We start from the raw sequence: 23,327 nt of genomic DNA on the forward strand, positions 1-23,327 counted from the left end.
CCATTGGCTCTGACTCACCCACAAGACATAACTCTTCCACTTGTCCTTGCCTTTGCTCATGCTGAGCCCTCTGCCTGCAAGCCCTTCCTCCCTTTTCAGACTGGCAAACTCCTACTTGTCCTGCAAAACCCCGCTCAATTGCTATCACCTCTAGAAAGCTGTCTTTGATCTATCTACGCAAAGATGGCTATCCCATAGTATGCGGCGCTGGTCCTAGCTTACTTGTCTATTTCCCCATCAGACTGTGGGCCCCTTGAGAATAGAGTTTACCAGTTTTCAGGGCCTAGGATGGCACTTTTGTGAAAATCTTTTGGAAGATCCCAGGATGCACACAGCCTGTGATACATCTCTGTGCCATTAAACCCCCAGGAGAAATCAGGTTCAGGGAAGCATCATCCACTGAGAAGCACGTTTCTTCAAAGTACTCATGGGAACTGGTACCTAGGAACCTCTGGGAATTCTAGAAGAGTCTGGCCTGGGCTTTATAATTCCACCCCTAGAGGCTTCCTCAGGGACTCTGGTGACAAGAGCAGCTGGCAGGGGGTCCTAAGGGGTGGAGAGCCACATAAAGGGGACCACAGGACCTCATCATTAGGCTGCCTGTTTCTTCCCACTTCCTGTTAATTTCTGTTTGCATGTCCCTATTCAGGCTGGGTCCCTGCAGTGCCCAGATTTGTGGGGGGGAGCCCACAGCTGTTTTTGTCACAGTGTTTTTTGACAGGCTTTGAGACAGGCCAGCTACCGCAGTGCCAGCTCCTAGTACCCTGCTAGCCCCACATCAGGAGAGGTGGTCCACCCAGCTCACCATGGCTGCTCTTGATGCCTGAAGAATGGAACCTATTTTTGCTTAATCACAGCCTTGGAGAGGTACAAATCGTGATCATCCCCTCTAATTACCAATGTGCCACACTGCCCTTGAGACGAAAGCCAAGGTCATCACCCACACACTCGGCACCCCAAGCAAAGCATCACCCCAGCTCGGCTGGAGAGCATAGCTGTCTCCCTCTCTCTTGCTACGAACCTCTGGGGTCCACAGGGGTGGATGCTGAGGGCCCCCTGGCTAAAGCCAAACACTCAGTCTCCTCCTCCTTCCTTGGCAGTCACTCCCACCCACCGTTAATCACCCCTGGTATCAACCAAGCAGAGCTGGGCCCAGCTTGAGACCATGTGGCACATCCTGAGAAGTAGCTACAAAAGTATCTAATCCTCTGTGAGCTAGTGGAAGCTCATACATGGGTGGAAACATATTTTTTTTGTTTGTTTGTTTGCATAAACTGGCCCAGGTCACCAGCCCAGGTCACCAGGCCAGGGCTCTTCATCATCCTGAAGGAGGGGAGTAAGAAAGGGATGGTCTCTTTGTTCCTACTAATGCCTTCACCCCTCAGCCCTGCCTCCTCAGAGAGACTCTCGGCAGGGAGGAAAAAGTGAGGAGAGGCTACCATGAGGAGCAGGAACTTCTTAGACTGTTAGTCCCTTTCAGTCAAGCTCATTCCCGGTTTAAAAAGACGTTACTTGCCGGGCACCGTGGCTCACACCTGTAGTCCCAGCACTTTGGGGGACCAAGGCAGGCAGATCACGAGGTCAGGAGTTCGAGACCAGCCTGGCCAACATGGTGAAACCCCGTCTCTACTAAAAGTACAAAAATTAGCTGGGCATGGTGGTGCGCACCTGTAATCCCAGCTACTCGGGAGGCTGAGGCAGGAGAATCGCTTGAACCCGGGAGGCGGAGGTTGCAGTGAGCCAAGATCACACCACTGCACTCCAGCCTGGTGACAGACAGAGCGAGACTCCATCTCAAAAAAAAAAAAAAAAGACATGTTATGCTCTGAAGATCCCCTGTCAAGTCCACCCTGGCCCTGCCTGGAAGTCAAAGGCTTTGCTATTTTGCTGTGATGTGGGATTCATCCATATACCTAGATGACGTCTGGGAAGAACTACAGCCTCATTCACCTGGGGGACTCAATCCACAGCCCCCATTCCCCAGGTGAGCCCTCATGACACACACATGCGGAGAGAAGGGGACACACACAGACTTACAGGGGAGACAGGCCCTGGATAGAGTCCTCGGATGGGAAACTAACCCTTTACTCAGAGGGTGACCTCAGACACGCTCTGCAAACCACCGCAAAAGGAGGGGTTTGCCGACATTCCCCAATAAGAGTCAGGCAGTCTGAGATTGTATGAGTCCAAGCATGAGTGCCCTCTGTGAGTGCTAGCCTTCAGACCCAGCAGAATTCAGCACTACGACCTTGAAGGGGACCCACAGTCACAATGATGGAGTCACTCTGAGAGGCTATGGAGAAAGGAAGAGCAACCAAAAAGCTGCAGGCGGCAAATTTCGCTTTGCTTTTCAAAGTGGTTGATTCCAACTAGGGAGCTTGGTGTTAATTCCTGGGCAAGTCCTGGGGCAAATTAATAAACAAATGCTTTGAGGACCCTTAGAAAAGGAAGCAGTGGGGCCGGGCGCGGTGGCTTATGCCTGTAATCCCAGTACTTTGGGAGGCTGAGGTGGGCGGATCAGTTGAGCTCAGGAGTTTGAGACCAGCCCGGCCAACCTGGTGAAACCCTGTCTCTACTAAAAATTCAAAAATTAGACAGGTGTGGCGGTGAACACGTATTTAGCTGTAATCCTAGCTACCTGGGAGGTTGAGGCAGGAGAATCGCTTAAACCTGAGAGGCGGGGGTAGCAGTGAGCCGAGATCGCGCCACTGCACTCCAGCCTGGGAGACAGAGCAAGACTGTGTCACAAAAAAAAAAAAAAAAGAAAGAAAGAAAAAAAGGGGGGGGGGGGGAGGGGAGGGAAGGTGAGGGGAGGGGACGGAAAGGGAGGGGAGGGGAGGGGAGCAGTGGCTCCCAGAGCTCTGATAGGTTCTCTTGGAACCACCTTGCTAACCCTGCATCATAGCATGTGGTATAGATAGGGTTGCTGGACCAGCAGCTCAAGGGAATGCCAAGGGCTTAGGGGCATCTGGGGAGGGGAACACACTGGCAGAATAACAAACTATCTAAGGAACCCATAGCTCTCACCACAGGAGCTCAAGGAATGTGGGCTTATGAATGGGAACCTGCAGCCACACAGAAGGTGTGGGGACCAACAGCCAGTAGCAGATGCAGATGGAACAGCGTGAAACTGTTCTGAAGGTTTTAAAACTTTTTTAAAAACAGGGGAAATTTTTAGCCAATGAAAGTTTCCTTAGGAGCCCAATTTGCAAAGATGAAATTGGATCGGCTCTGGCTGAAGCAGGCTGGGGGGCCCAGAGCCCACCTTCCTCACTCCAGCACATCCCTGTCCCTAGGCAGTTCCTGAGGGCTCCAAGAGACTGAAACTTAAAAGCCACTGAGCTTGTTCAGCAGTCAGACTGCAGGCCACCCTCCTCTGCAGGTTCCCAGCTCCTAGCATTGCAGAAAAGGAAAAATGACAATCTAAATAATGGTGGGGGAGGTGGGGGAAGAAGCTTGGGACTTCATATTAGAAGGAAACACACCAAAATGTTTACAGTGGTTTTCTCTAGATGCTGGGACAATGGATTATATATATATATATATATATATATATTTATTTATTTATTTATTTATATATATATTATATATATATATATTATATATATATATTTTATATATAAATTTTACTTTCTATTTCCATCTATTTTCCAATTTTTCTCTAAGGAGTCCATATTTCTTTTAGTTTAAAACTATTTATGAATGTTTATTGGATAGATAATACAAGTATGTGCCATGTTTATGCAAGGAACTTTTTTTTTTTTTTGAGACGGAGTCTTACTCTGTCACCAGGCTGGAGCGCAGTGGCACAATCTGGGCTCACTGCAACCTCCACCTCCCGGGTTCCAGCAATTCTCCTGCCTCAGCCTCCCGAGTAGCTGGGACTACAGGCGTGCGCCACCATGCCCAGCTAATTTTTGTATTTTTAGTAAAGACGGGGTTTCACCATGTTGGCCAGGATGGTCTCGATCTCTTGACCTTGTGATCTGCCCACCTCAGCCTCCCAAAGTTCTGGGTTTACAGACATGAGCCACTGCGCCCGGCCTATGCGAGGAACATTTTAAAACCAGCCACAACCTCCTATTTTAGTCAATACAAACACTACAAAGAAAAAAGTGTGAAATGTTGTCCTCCCCTTGGGAGCTGACTGGCTGATGAGGGAGTATAAAAGGACAAGAAATACTTGTGGAAGGAAAGAATAAATATGGAACATGATGAGTGAATTAAGATCCTGTGTTTGGGTTAAAAATGAACTCGAGGCTGGGCGCCATGGCTCACACCTGTAATCCCAGCACTTTGGGAGGCCAAGGTGGGTGGATCAGTTGAGGTCAGAAGTTCGAGAGCAGCCTGGCCAACATGGTGAAACCCCGTCTCTACTAAAAATACAAAAATTAGTCGGGCATGGTGGTGGGTGCCTGTAATCCCAGCTACTTGGGAGGCTGAGGCAGGAGGATCGCTCGAACCCAGCAAGTGGAGGTTGCAGTGAGCAGAGATCCTGCTGTTGCACTCCAGCCTGGACAACAAGAGTGAAATCCTATCTCAAAAAATAAAATAATAAAATAAAATAAAAATAAAGTAAGCCTTCCAAGGACTTAAAAAAAAAACAAAAACAATGAACTCGATACTACTTGCCTATTCCTACCCTATTGGTTATTGCCCAAACTTGTGTCAGGGCTGAAAACACCAAGACCAATCAGACACAGCACCTGCCTTCAAAGATCTCTCAAGCCCCTGGGATCACATGACCGAGAGTAGGTCATGTGACCAAGGTCAGGTCAATGACAAAGACCGAGGTCATGTGCCCAAGATCAGTCACATGACCAAAGGCTACAAACAGCTTGAGTCAGGTAGTGGGTCTGCCACAGTTACTTCTCAACCTCTAAGGCTGCACAAACCAGAGATCTCAGTTCAAAATGAGAGGGAGACATCCCTGCCCTGCCCCTGCCACTCAGGCCCCTCTGAGGGTATGTCTGATGCCCAATAACAGGGCAGGAAAGCTGCAGAAAGGGGCTCAGGAGGTCGAGAGACCCAGCCTGGAGAAGAGCAGCAGCTGCCTGCAAATCTATGCTGAGCCTCGTGTGGGTCAAGGGAGCAGAGGGCAAAGCCAGGACAAATAAGGGTTGGGGTGGTTTCTGGAGAGTCATTCCAAGTTTTAGCACAACCTAGGAAATGTTTACAACAGTTCAAGAATGACCTGTGCTGACCTGCAAGCAGGCTGTTCTCCTTCACTGAGGTTAGACAAGCAAGTTATACAAGTGACCACGTAGCAGGGTGCTGGGGAGGGAAGTTTCATCCAGGGTCGGGGGGAGCTGGAGGCTGAGGTCCCTCCGTGACTCCTTAACCCTTTCAGGGTCAGAATCTAATCACGTCTGCCTGGATTCATCTGACTAACCAGGCTAAGGTGATGTGTTCAAACCTTCAATGGCCCAGTGAGCCTTTCACAGAGACACGACCCCAGACCAGGGCCTGGCCCTTGCAAGGGCCTAAGCCCTAAACCCTGCCCCTTGAGAACATGTTGTTAGATACCCCAAGTGAACACGGGGTTAGTTCGGTGGAACAGTTCTCATGGGGGATCCCAGTTCAGATCAGAGGCGCCATCCTGAATCGGGCCCAGTGAAATTTCCAGGTATACAACCATGAGAAAACTCTGCCAACACGACCCAGGGATGCTAGAGGGACATGAAATCCCAAACCCTGGTGTTCCCCTACAGATTCCTCTGCAACAAACACAGCCCTCCTAAGATGGGTCCTGAGTTTCTAGTCCTCATCCGGTGTCTCAGGCAATCTTCACATTCATCCTGTGAGGTCAGGAGTACTCTCCCCATCTTAAAGATGAGAAAACCAAGGACTGGAAAGGTGAAGTGATTTCTCTCAAGATGTAAGTGGAGGGCTGGGTACTTGAACCCAGGTCACCAGGTCAGGGCTCTTCATCGTCCTGAAGGAGGGGAGTAAGACAGGAATGGTCTCTTTGCTCTTACTAATGCGTTCACGCCACAGCCATGCCTCCTCAGGGAGACTCTTGGCAGGGAGGAAAGAGTGAGAAGAGGCTACTCATAGCAGGAACTTCTTAGGCTGTTAGCCCGACCCCCTAATGATCCCCTGTCAAGTCCACCCTGGCCCTGCCTGGAACAGCACATACACAAAGGAATGCAGTGGCACACTCCAGCCCATGCGCACCTGCACAGTAGCCCCTGCCAAGTGTGTGTGGCGTCCAGCACAGGGCCTGGGAATGGCTCTTACACATATGAAAAAGGTGCTCAACCTTAGAACCCTAAACTAGGGAAGGCTCATTGAAATTACCCTAAGACAACTTTTTTCTCCCCCCACCTGTCGGACTGGCAGTTGTGACACCCTATGGGCCAGGGTGTGGAAAAACGATCTCTTCATTCATTGCTGGTGAGAGTAAACATCAGTATAGCCTCTGTGAAGGGCCATTCGGCCATGTCATTCAAAATGCAAAATGCCTTTGACCCAGCAATTCCAAGCCCATGTGCAAAAGGACATATGTAGAGTGCTAACCATTGACACATTGCTTTTACAATAGCAAAAGACAGGAAGCACCTATATGTCCACCAGTAGAGGACAGATTAAATAAATTGGACCACAGTGAAATTGCACACGCCCATTGTGAAAAACAACTCACCTCTAAGTGTACCGAGCTAAGGAGACAATCATGATCTAGTATCAACATCTGAGAAAAGCAAGGTGCACAATGAAAGGAACTGTGTGCTCCCATCTGTGTGAGGGTATAAATATAAAAAAATTTATAAATGCATATTTATGGATAGACTCATGTATGCAGAGATTATCTCTGAAATGGAATCTAAGAAACCAGTTATAATCTTTTCTTCTAGGGAGAATTGTGTGCGCTGGAAGACAGGAGAGGGAGGCATTTTATACCATGTACATGTGCTACCTACTCAAAAGACAGATTAAAAATAAGAATTTTTTTAAAGTGCATGTAGCAAGCAGGGTGGTTTTTTTTAGATACCAATTTATATTTTCTCCCAGCTCTGGCTCATTTGCCTCTGGGAAGGTTTGTGGCAGAGCTTCCTGGCTTTTGTTTCCAAAAGCTCCTTTGTTCCCAAGAGGAAAGGATTTGGAGACAGAGAATGCTTCAGGGTGAAAAGAGATCCTCACGCCCTGGCCCTGGGTGGAGGAGAGAGTCCTCTGTACGGGTCCCTTCGCAACTCCAGGAAGATGGAGAACAACATAGGAAGACCTGGCCATCCCATGCTCCAGAGAGCCTGAACCCTAGGCCAGGAGCTGCAAGCCCAGGACAAAAGGGACCACCAGGGTGGGTTCTGGGGTCCTCGTGCTCACCGCTGTGGATGGAGGACCCCTTGCACATGTGTGCATGCTGCAGGCACCCTTCCCCCACCAGAATGTTGGGAAGACCCCTGGAGTTTTGGGGCGATGGCAGGAGAGGGAGGAAAGAGAAGCCCTTGGACGCACAGAGGAGGAGTCCTTCACCAGCACAGCTGCACGGGAATGTACAGTCAAAATCAAAGTGGCTTACAGAAAAACAAAGGAAAGGGTGATTCTTCCACGTGGAAGTAAGTAGACTGTGCAGTGAGGGCTCTCTTTGCCCCTCCAGAGCCACAGTGCCCCATCTCTGCCCGACTCAGCCCGAGGCCGAGGCCCCCTAGCTACAGGTTGGGTGTAGCGATGGAAAGCACCAGTAGGAGAACTGGGGCAAGGGAGTCCCTCCATGCCGGGTCATCGTAAGGTGGTCTCTGCTGGAAGCTCATGCAGGAGCCTCACTGGGTTCTTCTCCTTCAGGGGTGGGAACAACCCCAGGGTATTGCTGATGCCTTCTTGGTTTCCTTAAAGCCTCACTCACCTGTGAATAAAGTCTCTCTGCTAAGCCCTCCTCCCACCTGTGGTTTGTGTGCGCCTTCCGTTTCCTGCTAGAACCCTGACTGCATCACGGGCTGGATCCTAAGTGCTCTATGCAAATCCCATCACCTCCTCCCACACCATCCCTCTCCAGGCTTCCCATATCCTGACCAAGCCCCCGCCTTCTGCTCCGCTCTCCCACACCCGCCCCTCCCTCTCTGAACTCAGCCAGTTTTCGCACATCCCCTTTCCCTCTCACCGCAGAGTCCCTGCAAATGTTCCCCGGGCCTGGGCTCTTCTCTCCACTGCCCCGTGCCCAGATAATTCCCACAGGAACTTCAGTGTTCCTTCCTTCTGGGGCCTTCCACTCTTCCTGTCCTCTCCACAAAAGCGCCACGGTCCTCTCTTTCCTGGGGTTAATCCTCACGCTTTTCATTTTATGACTATTTGATTATTATCTTCCCCTCCTACGTCTCCCAGATGACAAGATCCTTAAGGGCTGGGACTGGGTTTGATTTTGCTCTATTTTATCCCCAAAGACTATCACGATGCTGGCATATAAAGGTGCTCATTAAATATTTTTTAAACAAATGGGTGAATGAACTAATCATTTGTTCCCATTTTGCACCCCTATAAGTGTCGGAAGCTGCACGTGCCCCAGCAAAGCCCAGATGCTACGTAGATAGACTTGCATATGTGCACAGAGACGCACGCTCATCCTCATGAAAGTGAATGCACCAATAAATTGGCAGAGGCTAATGCACATCCTCATGAAAGTGAATGCACCAATGTGTTGGCATAGAGGCTAATGCACACATACAAGTGCAAGGGCACACACACACACACAATGAGAAGGAACCATGCCAAGCAGAGACATACACACACATGCAAGAAGAGTGCTCCCAAGGCGGACGTCTGCCACCCTGAGCTCATTAAAGCTGGCTAAATATAGCCTGTCTGCAGCTGTGCTCAGCAAGCTGCCCACACAGGCCAGGAAAAGACACCAGTTACCAGGCAGAGGAGTGGAGAGGCCAGCCGTGGGCAAGGGGCTTCAGGCATCCTGTCTGTGGTGGGGGGTCTTCCTGGGGAGGCCAGGGGCTGAGGGTATGTGGGAAGGGAAGCCCTTCGGTGGCTGGTCAGGGCATTCAGAGCTGTTCCTGTGGTCACTTACCCTAGGCAGTGGGGTGCGAAGTCAAACCACATGCCCACGATGGGGAGAGGTGAGCTGAGCCATCTACATCTCTCTGTGTCTGAGCTGAGGACCCAAGCTCAGTCCAGGACCAGGGGCTGGAGTTAGGACCCAACTGAGGATAAATTGGGGCTCAGTTGGTGGCTAGGAGAGAGGCTCAGTAGAGGATGAAGATAAAGTGTCAGACTGGGACTAGGGTTGGGACTCTGTGGACCATTGCCAGGTCTTTTTCTGGGGACGAGAGGAAGTTCACAGCCCCACAGAGCATCCGCTCTAATGTGTGGACGTGGCTGTGGGAAGACCCTCCCCGCACGTGGGACAGCTGCCTGCTGCCCTCACCCCTGCAGCTGATGCCAGGCGCTGGCCCTGGAAAAGCCATGAGGCGACCAGCATGGCTTTGGGTCACATGTGTCAGGTGGCTGTTGTCATCCACACAGGCCGGGTCCAACTTCGAGGGCCACAATAGACAGGTCTTCCTGCTGTAGAATCTGCCCCCCAACCCATCCTGCATGGGGGTGGGGCAGAGGGAGCCTCCTCTCAACTCGCACTTTCCCACCCTGTGTACTGCAGAGCCCTGCACCTCGTGGAGCTGCTGAGACTGGAAGGGAGAGGCATGGAGAGGGTGAGGCAGCCGCAGGTCTCCTGGGAGAATGTCATGCCTCCTCCCACCAGACGTTCCTGGATGGGGGTGTGGGCAGAGGAATGGGAGTTACTGCCCCTTTGAGACAACAGCTCTACCCTTTGCCTCTCTATGGTGGTGGCATATTGCAGCAGGAGGGGTGGGCCGGGCTTGCTGGATTCAGCACGTGTGAACCCAGCAGCCATGAATGGAGCCGCAAGGGCAGAGGCCAACAGTGCGGGGTCCAGAGGGACCCTGGTCCTTCCTACCATTTGCTGCAGAGGAACTGCTTCTGTCTCCTCCACAGAGATGGACGGGATGCTCAGGCTTCCCAATTAGCCCACAAGAAAACTGTGCTTAGAGAGTCCATGCTCCTCCCAGAGTCAGCATGGGGAAACGGGAGAGCTGACGGGAAGAGGGGAAGTGGTTGGGTAAGGTCGTATGGAGGCAAGGTTCACGCTTCGTTGGAGAGGAGCCATGGCAGGGAAAGCAGGGGCTGTGAGAACCAGCCTTTCCTCCTCCAAAGGTCTCTCTGACACACCAAAGGGAGGAGCAGAGTGGGTGAGATGGGAGGCCGGGAGGCAGGGAGGCAGGGACGCCAGTGCACAGGACGATGCAATGGTCCAGGAGAGAGAAGACAGGGCCTCAACTAGAGAAGGGATGGGGACAGGGAGGAGTGGGTGGGTCTCATAGCACTGCTGGAGGTTGAATGACACTAGCAGAGGCTGATTTGATAGTGGATGGTGACAGAGACAGAGAAGTCTAGAAGGTTTCTGGCTTGGATTCATGGAGGATGGTGTCATTCACACTGGATGGAAGCACAGAAGGAGTGAGGTTCAATGGAAACACACAAGATCCCTGAGTCCCTACAGCCAGCACCATGGCAGGTGTGGTGGGAGCACTCTGGAAATGGTCACTGTGCTAACTAACGGAGCAGCATGAACAAGGCAGAAACAGAAAGAGGCACAGACAGAGGAAGCCAGGGGACAGAGAGGCGGCAACAGAAGACCCTGAGAATGTCAGACCCAGGAGGGACTCCATGAACAGATGGGCCCCAGGCAGGAGCTGAGTCTGCACAGCAACTCAGCAGGAGGTCACCCAGGTCTCCTCCCCCAAGTCCAAGGCCCTCTCTCTTCTCTGCACCCCCACCTAGCCCCCACACACAATGGTTCCCTTGGCTTTCTCTAGTTTGGTTTCAAATATCAGGCTCACGCCAGTGACAGCAGGCTGCCAGGCCGCCTGCCCAACTGCACAATGAAGGCTGGGGCTGCCTGGCAGCCACAAAGGAGAAAGTGTCCAAGACACCCCTCCCCGCAAAGCCACTTCAGACAAGCCCTTGCAACCTCATACCTGCGCATGCCCTGAGAGGCCAATGGAGACCTCCCTCCCTACACTCGCAACTCAAGAGGCCCCGTGCTGTCCGGCTGGCTCATGTCCTCCTCTCTGGGGACTCCAACGCTTGGGGAAACACTGCTGTGACAATGGCAACTGAGGCAGCCGCAGGACCAGCAAAGCGCCAGAAAGACTGAGCCCCACTTGATAAGATTCACCATCACATGGGCACCAGGTGTTCCAGCTTCCAAGGCACACCCGTCCAGTAACAAGTGAGAACCATCAGAACTTTCTATCCACCCTGCGCGGATCCTAGTATTTCACAGATATCATCTCTGGTGCCCTCAGCAACTCTAAGAAGTAGATGGTATGGCCATCTTTTCTTTTCTTTTTTTATTTATTTATTTTTTTAATTTAATTTAATTTTATTTCTGAGACAGAGTCTCGCTCTGTTGCCAGGCTGGAGTGCAGTGGCACAATCTCGGCTCACTGCAACTTCCACCTTCCGGGTTCAAGCGATTTTCCTGCCTCAGCCTCCCAAGTAGCTGGGATTACAGGCGCACGCCACCATGCCAGGCTAATTTTTTGTATTTTAGTAGAGATGGGGCTTCACCGTGTTGCCCAGGCTGGTCTCAAACTCCTGAGCTCAGGCAATCTGCCCACCTCGGTCTGCCAAAGTGCTGGGATTACAGGCATGAGCCACCGCGCCCGGCACAACAGTATGGTCGTCTTTCCACAACTTAGTAAACTGAGGCTCAGAGACATCAAGTAACTTGTCCAAAATGTCACAGCTACTAGACGAGAGAAGCGGAGTGTCAAACCCAGGCCTTTCCACCCTGCAACCCCAGACACCATCACACCAGTCCCAGGATGTCTGACTCCTGGTTCCAGGGCAACTTTTACCACCTCGCAATTTGTTTTTAGTGAGTTTTCAAAAACCCAGTGGAACTTAAATAAGACAATTTGCATGCAAGTATACTTTATGTGGAAAAGCGCCATTATAAATGCAAGCCATTGCGATTCTTCTTATTTTAATTCAGGTCACAGATTTTTTCTGCCAATTTTGCATTAAAAATAAACAAACACATTACCATCGATCATCACCATCATTTCATAAAAGAGAAAGCATTTTAATGCCAAAACTGGGCAGGACATAATTGTAGAATTATGTGAAAAGGAGTCCTCTCAATTGAATACACTCAACATTATGGAAAAATACATTACAGTATTATTGTCTTTCTCACTGCTGAAAATCTTGGGTTCATTTGGGCATCCCCAACCTAGACGACCTCCAAGGTACCATTTCAGCTCCAAAATTCATCTGCACATATACTATTATTCTTTGCTAAATAAGAACACTCTTTTTTTTTTTTTTTTTTTTTTGAGATGGAGTCTCACTCTGTTGCCCAGGCTGGAGTGCAATGGCATGATCTTGGCTCACTGCAACCTCCGCCTCCCGGGTTCAAGCAATTCTCCTGCCTCAGCCTCCCCAGTAGCTGGGATTTCAAGCATGCACCATCACACCTGGCTAATTTTTGTATTTTTAGTACAGACGGGTTTTCACTATATTGGCCAGGCTGGTCTCGATCTCCTGACCTCAGGTGATCCACCCACCTCAGCCTCCCAAAGTGCTGGGATTACAGGTGTGAGCCACCACGCCCAGCCCGATAAGAACATTCTTAAGGAGCAGAATTTGATGACAGCCTTCAGCAATAGAATTCTAACTACTTAAACACACATTTTTCTTCAGCCAGTTCCAGAGGTCACTAAACATCTCATCAATTCAATTGTGTCTGTGGAAAACAGAGCTGTGGTTTGGCATCCCAGAGTCAAGCCCCATGTCGGGTGGCTGTTTTTGCTTTGGGGCTGCCCCTGTCTCCTCTGGCCAGGTGCTCAGAAGGGGAGATTATTGGTTCTTTTCCTCTTCTGCATTCCTGGGGAATGTGGCGACACCCTTATATTCATCATGCTTATTATTTTATAATGTTTTGACATCTCAGGGGCCTTGCTGGCCAGGAAGAGACTGCCCCTCCCAGAGGTGGCTAATTCCTAGAGGTAATAACCACTCCCTTTGAGGGTACCTTTCATAGGCAAATGAACCAGTCCCAAATCCATATCCCCAACCACCTTCTCTAACTCTCACCCACCAAGCCGATACTTCCCTGGCCCTAAACCAACCCAGGAACAGCTACCAGACAACGGGACACCAGCCCTAGAGCCTAGAGCCCAGAGCCCTCGACATGCAAATCAGCCAGCCCTACATGGTTCTCCTGCTCTGCCCTGCCTTTCCAGCAAAAAAACCAACAAGGGCTCTGGGCCTTGCAGCTTTGGGGGGCCCAGTCCACTCTGCCCACCGTCTCCCTGGGCTCAGGCCTGCAGCCACTCTGCAAGCTCTTCCATACCTCAGTTGCTGTTTTCTGAGGTGGGGGCGCCTGTGACACCAGCCTTCCTATGGCCTGGAGTCCAGCCTTGAGTTGGATTCCTGGCCCTTCTGTCTCCTGACCAAACCAAGTGCTTCCCCTGTGGCCCTGCATGGTGTGGAATGGCCCCATCTCTCAAAACCTGAGCTGAAAATCTTCTTTTGATGACATGAGCCTCTCCACATGCTCAGTCACCTCTACACTAAAGACCCACAGGTACATTTTAACACATTCCCCTGGTGCTAAGCTCAGTTCCTTACACCCCTACGAGTGCTCAGGAAAGAGAACTGTCCTCTCTGTGCCCTGCCCTTTCCATGGCCTGATGCCCTTATGGCCTGGGCCTTGGGGTGCCCCGACAAAGACATTCACACTTACCAGCCCCGAAGGGCTTTGTCTATGAACTTGCCATTGAATGTTAGAAGCAGAAAAAGGTTCTCCATGTAGGGTGTGGTGGCTCACGCCTAAAATCCCAGAATTTTGGGAGACCAAGGCAGGCAGATCACCTGAGGTCAGGAGTTCAAGAGTAGCCTGGCCAACATGGTAAAACCCCATCTCTACTAAAAACACAAAAATTACCCGGGCATGGTGGCCAGCGCCTGTAATCCCAGACACTCGGGAAGCTGAGGCGGGAGAATCACTTGAACCGGGGAAGCTCAAAAGGTTGTAGTGAGCCGAGATCGTGCCATTGCACTCCAGCCTGGGTGACAGAGCAAGACTCTGTCTCAAGAAATAAAAAGAAAAAGATTCTCTGGCAGGGGATGCCTGTGCACCCACTCAAGGCTGGGTTCCAGGCCACAGGAAGGCTGGTGTCATAGGTGCTTCCACCTCAGCACAGCAACTGAAGGATGGAAGAGCTTGCAGAGCAGCCACAGGCCTGAACTCAGGGAGGTGGTGGGCAGAGTGGACTGGGCCCCCCAAAGCTGCAACCACAGATCAAAGGAGCAGGAGAGAGAAGTCAGGAAAGTTCTGAGCACAACCCCACCCCAAACACACATGGACTCCTCTCCTGACCCAGCCACATATGGAAGTCAATACTGCCAACAGCAAAGACATTTGGCCCAGACGTTGGCCACTGAGTCCTCCCAGAACGTGCAAGGAAGACGTCCTGAGATCACTATGTCAGCAAATGGCCACATCTCGACCAAGTCTTTCCCAGGTCCAATGCTGTGCTCATGTCGCTGAGAAAACACAGGGGGAAGGAAACCTGGACATGCCTGTATAACACAGAGGACAGGGACTCAGCCCACGGCCGGGCTCTGCAGAGAGGTAGCCTCTTCACGGAGCAATACTGAGGATCATCACCCCGGGCACATCCAGGAATGAAGTGTCTCTGAACCTCATTCAGTCATGTCAGTCACCATGGCACCGTCAGTGGTTCCTGGAAGTTGTGTCACCCAAAAGTGATGGGCACAGGGGCCATGTTCCCCATCCCTGTCCTCCTCTCTCTGTCCTCATGCCATGATCTCATCTGCTCTGCTGAGCTCACACTCCCAACCCACCAGCCTCCCACCCCTCACTCTGGCCCTGTGGAGTCCCCAGAGAGGGGGACATGAGCTGGCCTGAGCTGCCCAGTGATAAGAACTCAGGAACCCGAGGGGGCTCAGTTCATAGGTTAGAGAGGGCCCAAATTCAGGCTGAGTGACTTCAGGCCCTCCGGTCCTGCCTGCAGGCAAGATGGCAGGGATCCTGCCACCCTTCCAGGCTCTGAGTGGATGAGAGGGGACCCAGGCTCAATGAGCTTGGACCCATCCAAGGGGAAGAAATGACCCCACGGGGTCAGGCTTGACTCACGCTGCTTCTCCTGGAGGATGCTGGATGTGCATGGCGCGGTCCCTTCTCCTGCAGAAAAGGAAAAGAAACATGAGCAGATCCTTGTCACTGTTGCCACGCACTGTGTTTCCCAGGGAGGCTGCTTGGAGCTGCCTCTGGCCCTCCCTCTAGAGCTTGAGATGGGCAGAGGTATCTCCTAGCACTTCATGCCCTGCTCTGCCCTGCCCTGACCTAGCCCTTGGCCCTTCATGCCACACCTGATGCCATTTCTGGGGAGAGTACGGCCTGGCTCCTCTGCCTCCTCAGGCGTTTCCACCTTTGTCTTGTCCTCCAGCTCCTCCTCTCCTCCCTCCTCTATAAAGCAGCGGCTTCCCAGGAGCTGCCTGCCTCTCTATACTCACTCTCTCCTCTGAGGGTCCACACTGAACTCCAAGCCCACAAACCACTGCCAGGGCTCTGCGTCTGGCCCAGGCCTCTCTCCTTAGCTCTGGATCTGCATATCCCACTGCCCCCCAGACGTCTTCTGTGGCCACTCCCAAACACTGCACACTCCCCATGACCAAAGCTTCCCTAGAAGTCTGCAGCCCCTCTGAAAATGTGTCTGCGGCTTCCTCTAGGGCCCCAGTTCTCTGAGGAAGGGTTCCAAGGCACAAAGCGAAGTCACCTCCTGGTCTCCCCAAGGGACTCGAGAATCCTTCCCCACGCAAAGCTACCTCATTTCTTCCCCTACAGAATTGAAGGGCAACTCCAGCCTAAGAACCTCCTCCATCTCTGCAGCCCACACTCCAGGGGCTGGGGGATGACTCCTCTCCCGACCCCATGCCTTCCTCTCACGACCCCGTGCCTGCCTCTCACATGAAACTTCTCCAGGTGTGTACATCGGAATCCATCACCCTGTTTCTGTAGCCCTCTGCCTGCCAGGGCCACCTTCATGGCCCACGTCCCCTGAATCCTGGGGTCACGGCCCCCAGGCTCTCTCAAAAGCAGGCAGGGGTAAACAGTGGGAAGAGCGTCCAGCTGGAATCTGGAGGCTGACTCCATTTCAGGCTCCCTCTGGCCTGCTGTGTGACGTAAGGCACAGCACTCTCCCTCTCTGGGTTCATTCCTACAAGATAGCAGGGATCCAGTGCTCGCTAAGAACCTTCAAGTCCTGAAAGCCCTTGAGTGACACTGCATTATGATTGGATACCTGTATTCAAATGCCAGCTTCTTCACTTACGAACCATGCACCCTTGGGCAAGTTACACAACCTGTATATGCCTCAGTCTTCCAAACTATAAAATGGGGATAGTACTGGTACTTGCCTCAGAAGGTTGCTGTGGATATTAAATAATTAATATACGTAAAGCCGGCTAGGCACGGTGGCTCATGCCTGTAATCCCAGCACTTTGGGAGACGGAGGTGGGCAGATCACCTGAGGTCAGGGGTTTGAGACCAGCCTGGCCAACATGGCGGAACCCTGTCTCTACTAAAATACAAAAATTAGCCAGGCATGGTGGCGCATATCTATAATCCCGAAGCTACTCGGGAGGCTGAGGCAGGAGAATAGCTTGAACCCAGGAGGTGGAGGTTGCAGTGAGCCGAGATCACGCCACTGCACTCCAGCCTGGGTGACAGAATGAGACTCCGTCTCCAAAAAAGAAGACAAATAAAAAATATATATATATGTAAAGCCTTCAGAACACAGTCAGGCACAAAACAGGTGTTCAATAAGTGAGGATGGCTCTGATTCTTGTTTTATTTACTTGTTTACTTCTAACCATCAATTCAAGACCTTGTCCCTTTTGTCTTCATCATGATCCCAGGTGGAGCCAGATAGAGAGAATCAATGGTTAATGCCAGATGCCAGCTCACAGCACACCGCAGACCCACGGGCTATGACAAAGCCTAGGCCCAAGAGGGGCCCAGATAGAGAACAGAGACCTGGACACCATCATAGAGCAGTCCCCACACAGCACAATAGGATGGACGCAGACTGTTTCCCAGGTGCAACAGCAGCACAGATGTGGGCAGAAACAAGGAATGACCTAGTGTCCAACACACAGGTGAGGGAGCGAAGACCAGCAGCATGTCTGAGCACCAGCTAAGGCCCATGAAACTCTGGTGCCCCTAAAGAAAGTCAACTTTGACCACCCAGCAGAACTGGGGCCTAACAGAGAAATTAAGACATAAGACATGCATTCAAAATACACCTTCTATGGGCCAAGCCCCATGCTAGGGGCCATGGGGGATACAGAGATGAGGAAGTCAGAATGAGTGAGGAGCAAGAACACCTCTGTGCAGAGAAGCACACAGCTAACTGCAATGAGAGGCGAGACCGGCAGAGAGAGGGGGGAGGGAAAGATTCATTCTGACTGAGGACTCCAAGGAAGCTTGTGCCAGAGGAGAGATTTCAGTTTTGACAGCAGAGGAAAGGGCATGGCATTCCAAGCAGCCAGCAAGATCATGTTTATGGAATGCCAAGTTCAATGCAAAGCAGGGGTGTGAGAGAGCATGGTCCTGGGAAGGAAGCCCATTTACAGATAAGAAACCAAGGCCTGAAGAGGTGAAGGAGCTTGCAGACTCTTCCAAATCCAAACCTCCTGCTTTTTCTATCATACTCCACCTAAAACCAGCTGTATAATGAGGAAGGCCTCATGCAAAAAGGAAATGCCGGGTCCCTTGTTCAAACAGAAAAAAACAATGTTGCTAAAGGCACTAAAATATAACATTTTTCCTTTTCCCTGAAGATGCTCTAAAACCTGTTATGGTGTTTTCTTTCTTTCTCTCCTTCCTTCTTTTCTTTTCTTTTCCTTCCTCTCTCTCTCTTTTTTTTTTTGACGGAGTCTCATTCTGTCACCAGGCTGGAGTGCAATGGTGCAATCTCAGCTCACTGTAACCTCTGCCTCCTGGGTTCAAGCGATTCTCCTGCCTCAGCCTCCCAAGTAGCTGGGACTACAGGCACCCGCCACCACGCCCGGCTAAGTTTTGTATTTTTAGTAGAGACGGGGTTTTACTATGTTGGCCAAGATGGTCTCAGTCTCTTGACCTGGTGATCTGCCCACCTCGGCCTCCCAAAGGGCTGGGATTACAGGTGTGATCCACCGCGCCCGGCCGGTGTTTTCTATTTGCTACTGTATTTCCTCATACCCAGAGAGACTTGAGGGATGAGTGCAGGCCCTCCAAGCCCCAGGGTCCCTGCTCCTTAGCTTGGCACACACACACAGGCCCCATCAGCACCCAGGATCCCCCTCTTGCCAGCCACTGGGCCAACAAACCATGCTGTGAGTGACAGTTGGAAAGTTGAGCCAAGCATGTACCCCTCCCACAGGCCTGCTGGCCCCATCCAGGGTAGACAAGAGTATTGCAACCTCCATGCTGAAATGCACTAGTTGAGTGAGAGGTTTTTTCCCTCTGAATCACCCTTGGAATGCTCTATGGCACTGCCAGCCCAGGGTGGGGAGAGCTGCCTCGCCCCAAGACATGGTGGAGTATGAGCACCTAACCTCAGCCCTGCCTGCACCCAGGCTCTGGCTTGGAGGGAGGCCAGCGGCTGTCCATGGGCAGGGGCAGAGAGAAGAAAGCTGGGTGGGGGTGGGCCTGAGAAGCCAGAGGGCAGGAGAGGAGGAGGCCAAGATCCCAGGAGGCTTCACGGTGGCAGGAAGCATGTGAGAGCCGCCCACCAAGTACCCCGGCACATATGCACTGTCCCATCAGACTTCACTCACAAAACACAAACTTGGCCAGGCATGGTGGTTCATGCCTGTAAACCTAGCACTTTGGGAGGCCAAGGTGGGTGGACCACCTGAGGTCAAGAGTTTGAGACCAGCCTGGCCAACATGGTGAAACCCTGCCTCTACTAAAAATACAAAAATTAACTGGGTGTGGTGGCACACGCCTGTAATCCCAGCTACTAGGGAGGCTGAGGCAGGAGAATCACTTGAACCCAGGAGGCAAGGGTAGCAGTGAGCCAAGATAGTGCCACTGCACTCCAGCCTGGGCAACAGAGTGAGACTCCATTTAACAACAACAACAAAAAAAACCACACAAAAACACAGACTTGAAGATAACACCATTCAGACTTCAGAACAGCAAACCCAATACCTGCGGCCCTCTGGAGCACTGGCCCTGAGCCCCGACTATAACACAGACGCTTCTGGCATTTCTCGGGCATCTACTATGTGTCAGGCCCTGGAGAAGGAGAGGACTCCAGCGCAGGGAGGGGCTGGGTCTGAGTCATTACCTCCACATTCTCATGCCGAGCCCGTAGTTGGTACTCATGGAGACAGTTTATGAGTTCTCCAGACCATCCAATACTTTCATTACCAGGGTGTAAATATGACTTAGCCTGGGCAGGATGTCCAGAGGTGGGGATGTGGGCAAGTTGGGGAGGTGGGTAAGGATGAGAGCTGGGGTTGCTGGGAATGCTGGGAATGCAGCTGGGGTTGCTGGGGATGCTGGGGATGCAGCTGGGGTTGCTGGGGATGCTGGGGATGCAGCTGGGGTTGCTGGGGATGCTGGGGATGCAGCTGGGGTTGCTGGGGATGCTGGGGATGCAGCTGGGGTTGCTGGGGATGCTGGGGATGCAGCTGGGGTTGCTGGGGATGCTGGGGATGCAGCTGGGGTTGCTGGGGATGCTGGGGATGCAGCTGGGGTTGCTGGGGATGCTGGGGATGCAGCTGGGGTTGCTGGGGATGCTGGGGATGCAGCTGGGGTTGCTGGGGATGCTGGGGATGCAGCTGGGGTTGCTGGGGATGCTGGGGATGCAGCTGGGGTTGCTGGGAATGCTGGGGTTGCTGGGAATGCTGGGAATGCAGCTGGGGTTGCTGGGGATGCTGGGGATGCAGCTGGGGTTGCTGGGAATGCTGGGAATGCAGCTGGGGTTGCTGGGGATGCTGGGGTTTCTGAGGATGCTGGGGATGCAGCTGGGGTTGCTGGGAATGCTGGGGATGCAGTTGGGGTTGCTGGGAATGCTGGGGATGCAGCTGGGGTTGCTGGGAATGCTGGGGATGCAGCTGGGGTTGCTGGGAATGCTGGGGTTGCTGGGAATGCTGGGGATGCTGGGGATGCAGCTGGGGTTGCTGGGAATGCAGAGTTCAGAGGCCGGAAGAAGCTCAGGGACCCAGGTGGGAAGAGGCCAGGAGGTGAGTGTCTTCGAAACGCCAGTGCACAGGCTTCACGTGAGTTAGAAGAGGGAAAATGTCAGAAAGGAGGTCGGGGCCAAGCTCTGGGACTCCTCAAAGCCAGCCGTGAGTACGGCCTCAGCTGCGTAAGCCTTGAAGGCTGCACCTGGGCACGCAGGTGCTTTCTGGCTTGCCTAGTGCTTTCCCGCACACGAAATCGTTGGCTTCCATGCCTGTGCAATAAGGCTGCTGAGCCTCAGCGAGGTAAAGTCACTTCCCCAACGTTGAGATCTGGTCCCTTGGACACCCCGATACTGGCAAGGGCTCTTCCCACAATTTCACCCGGCCTCCTATTGGTCGGGGGCTTCCTAGAGCAGGGGCTTCCCAGGATGGCTCAGGCAGGCTGGGTAGTGCTTCCTGGAGGAGGAAGGCATGGGACAGGGGAAGGCTGCCACAGTCAGGGGCTGAGAGGTGGGGAGGATGGGAGCGGAGAAGGGGACATTTGCAAGGGGTGCAGAGAGGATGCGTCCAGAGGCTTGGGGACTGGCTGGTGTTTGCCTCGGGCTTCTTGTCTCCTGCAGTGCAGCCTGAGCCAGGCATCCCAGGGTTCCCAGGGCTGGTGAGGCCACTGATGGGGTCAGGAATAAGCCTGCTGTTTGATGAGGTAAGTGTGGGGCCTGGACAGTAGGAAGCCGGGCTTGCCTGCCCAGTCCAAGCCAGCTCCATCTTCCCTGGAAACCGCCAGCGAGGGAGGAGCCGGCTTGAACCTGGCTTCCTGATTTAGCAGGCTCCCAGGACGAGGGTGATTAACCAACTGTGCAGCTGGCTCAGCTGCCGCCTAAATGAGACCCCACTTAGCCTAGAGCTTTGCAAGGCTCATGGGCCCGACAGCTTTGCCTCTGCTAGAGCTTGTTTCAAGCGGAGGAGCTGCCAGAAACTCCTGCAGACAGGATGGGCTACACGGAGAGGGCTAGGAACTGGGAAGGCAGAGTTTTGTCACGCACCCCAGGCTCTGGGCCCCACGAATCTTGCCTGTCCTGAACTCACACAGCCCTGGAAGGCTGAGCCACATCATCTTTTCTGAGAAGATACTTCCGAGTCCCGCTAATGGTTTCCTGAGTGATTTTATAACTCTTCTTCCAATGCCCTTCCAACAAATCGTGAGTTCCCCAAGAGCAAGAGAAGCAAAGTGTGTGGCCAAGAACAGAAATACTTTCGGCTAACTTCTGAAACAGGAGAGCCTTCCTGCATCAAACTGGAGAGTTGGTGGCTGCAGGGAGAGTGATTCAGACAGACGGGGCCTTGGAGAATAAAGAATTGGGAATTCTCCTCCTGATAAACCAGAAAGTGTCAGGGACAGCCCCTCTGGAGCAGAGACAGGAGGCGCTGAAGCCGGAATTTGCCCTGGGCTCTCCCCTTACTGGGCACTGGGAGCCCTGGCCAGGCTCTGGGCCAGACTGGTGACTTTGCTCGTGAAGCCTGGCTGAGGAGGGAAGACCTGCATGCTCCCTCCCTGCTCAGGCCACTCCCAGCATGGAGCCTCCCCTGCATGCTCCTTTCCTGCTCAGGCCACTCCCAACATGGAGCCTCCCCTGCATGCTCCTCCCTGCTCAGGCCACTCCCAGCATGGAGCCTCCCCTGCATGCTCCTCCCTGCTCAGGCCACTCCCAGCATGGAGCCTCCCCTGCATGCTCCCTCCCTGCTCAGGCCACTCCCAACGTGGAGCCTCCCTTGCATGCTCCTCCCTGCTCAGGCCACTCCCAGCATGGAGCCTCCCCTGAGCTGCAGGTTGAGACTCACGCTTATTACTCTTCACCTGGCCCAGTGTAAGCCCCTACACTCATTCCCCGGCTGCTCCTGTTCTCCTCCACATTAGCTTCTAGAATAATCTTTCTAAAAAGTGGCTCTTCGCTCCCCTGCTTAAACCATTCAGTGGATCCACAGGGGCACTCCCGGGAAGGCCCCTAACTCCTCAGCCTGGTATTCAAGGCCTTCATCTCCAGCTTTTCCACCACTGCCTCTTCTGCAAGACCTCCCACCCCTTTTTACCACTCCCTAGCTCCACACCTCACCCCCAGCCCAATGCTTCACACCCCAACCTCAGTGAGGACAAACTCCCCAAATCTCCCTGCTTCCCATACCTTTTATTCCACGTCTTTCCCATCTCTTTTATTTCACCCGTATGGTATGTTACATCAATTGATTTTCACATACTGAATAACTTTGCCTTCCTGGGCTAAATTCCACTTAGTCCTTGACAAACCTTGTCATCTCACTACTCTTTTATGCTTGGGGTTTTTATATCTCTTCCAGGACAATTTATACTAACAATCTATGAGCTGTCATTTAAGGAATGACAACCTCATAGATTGTCCAACCTCAGGACAAACTCCCCAAATGTCCCTGCTTCCCTCACCTCCCTCCGTACCTTTGTCCCTGCGGCTCCCTCTGCCCCGTTGCTCTGTCCCAACCCCAGCAAAGCCTCCTTAGCTCCTCACGTGGCAGCTCCAGCGCTACCTCCTCTTTGAGCCCTCTGTGCCTTGTTCCCCATCTTGTTAGAGCAATTAGCTCACTGGACTGTCACTGCCCCACCCCCATCTGGGAGCTGGTCAATTCTGAGTCCACTTCTGAGTCATCTGTGTGTCCCCTGCGGTGACCAGCACAGGGTCTGACACAGAGTAAGTGTCCATTCCTGTGCATTGCATGCATAAGTGAGGGAAGGAATGTATGAGTGCACAGTGAGCCCTTCACCGCTTTGGGCTCAGACAGGGAGGAAAGGGACACATCCGGAAAAGCACAGCTGTCAGCAGAGTGGTCCGTGCTACAGACAAGAGACCAATCAGCTGTGCTGGGCATGAGGACAGTGGTCTGGGACAGGCTGGAGTATCAAGGAGGCTTCCCAGAGGCAGTGCATGGGATTGTGGGAGCTAGAGATGAAGTCAAGGGAAGAGCCGGGGCAAAGGCAGGAAGCTGACGAGCTCCACGTGAGCCCAGGGATCTCTCTGCAAGCAGCCCCCTGGCCATTTGACTAGGATACAGTGGGGGTGGAAGAGGAG

At 52.6% G+C, this 23,327-nt stretch overlaps 1 protein-coding gene across 1 annotated transcript in view; it reads right to left on the reverse strand.

The window, feature by feature from the left end:
- Nucleotides 1–23,327, reverse strand: part of PITPNM3 (PITPNM family member 3) — a 105,891-nt gene that overhangs the window by 37,164 nt on the left and 45,400 nt on the right. The window contains exon 4 of the mRNA XM_054459495.2: nucleotides 15,191–15,238. Coding sequence (XP_054315470.2) covers nucleotides 15,191–15,238 — 48 coding nt within the window. The remainder of the gene's footprint in view (nucleotides 1–15,190; nucleotides 15,239–23,327) is intronic.

The sequence above is a fragment of the Pongo pygmaeus genome, chromosome 19 (assembly GCF_028885625.2).
Source record: "Pongo pygmaeus isolate AG05252 chromosome 19, NHGRI_mPonPyg2-v2.0_pri, whole genome shotgun sequence".
Taxonomy (NCBI): domain Eukaryota; kingdom Metazoa; phylum Chordata; class Mammalia; order Primates; family Hominidae; genus Pongo; species Pongo pygmaeus.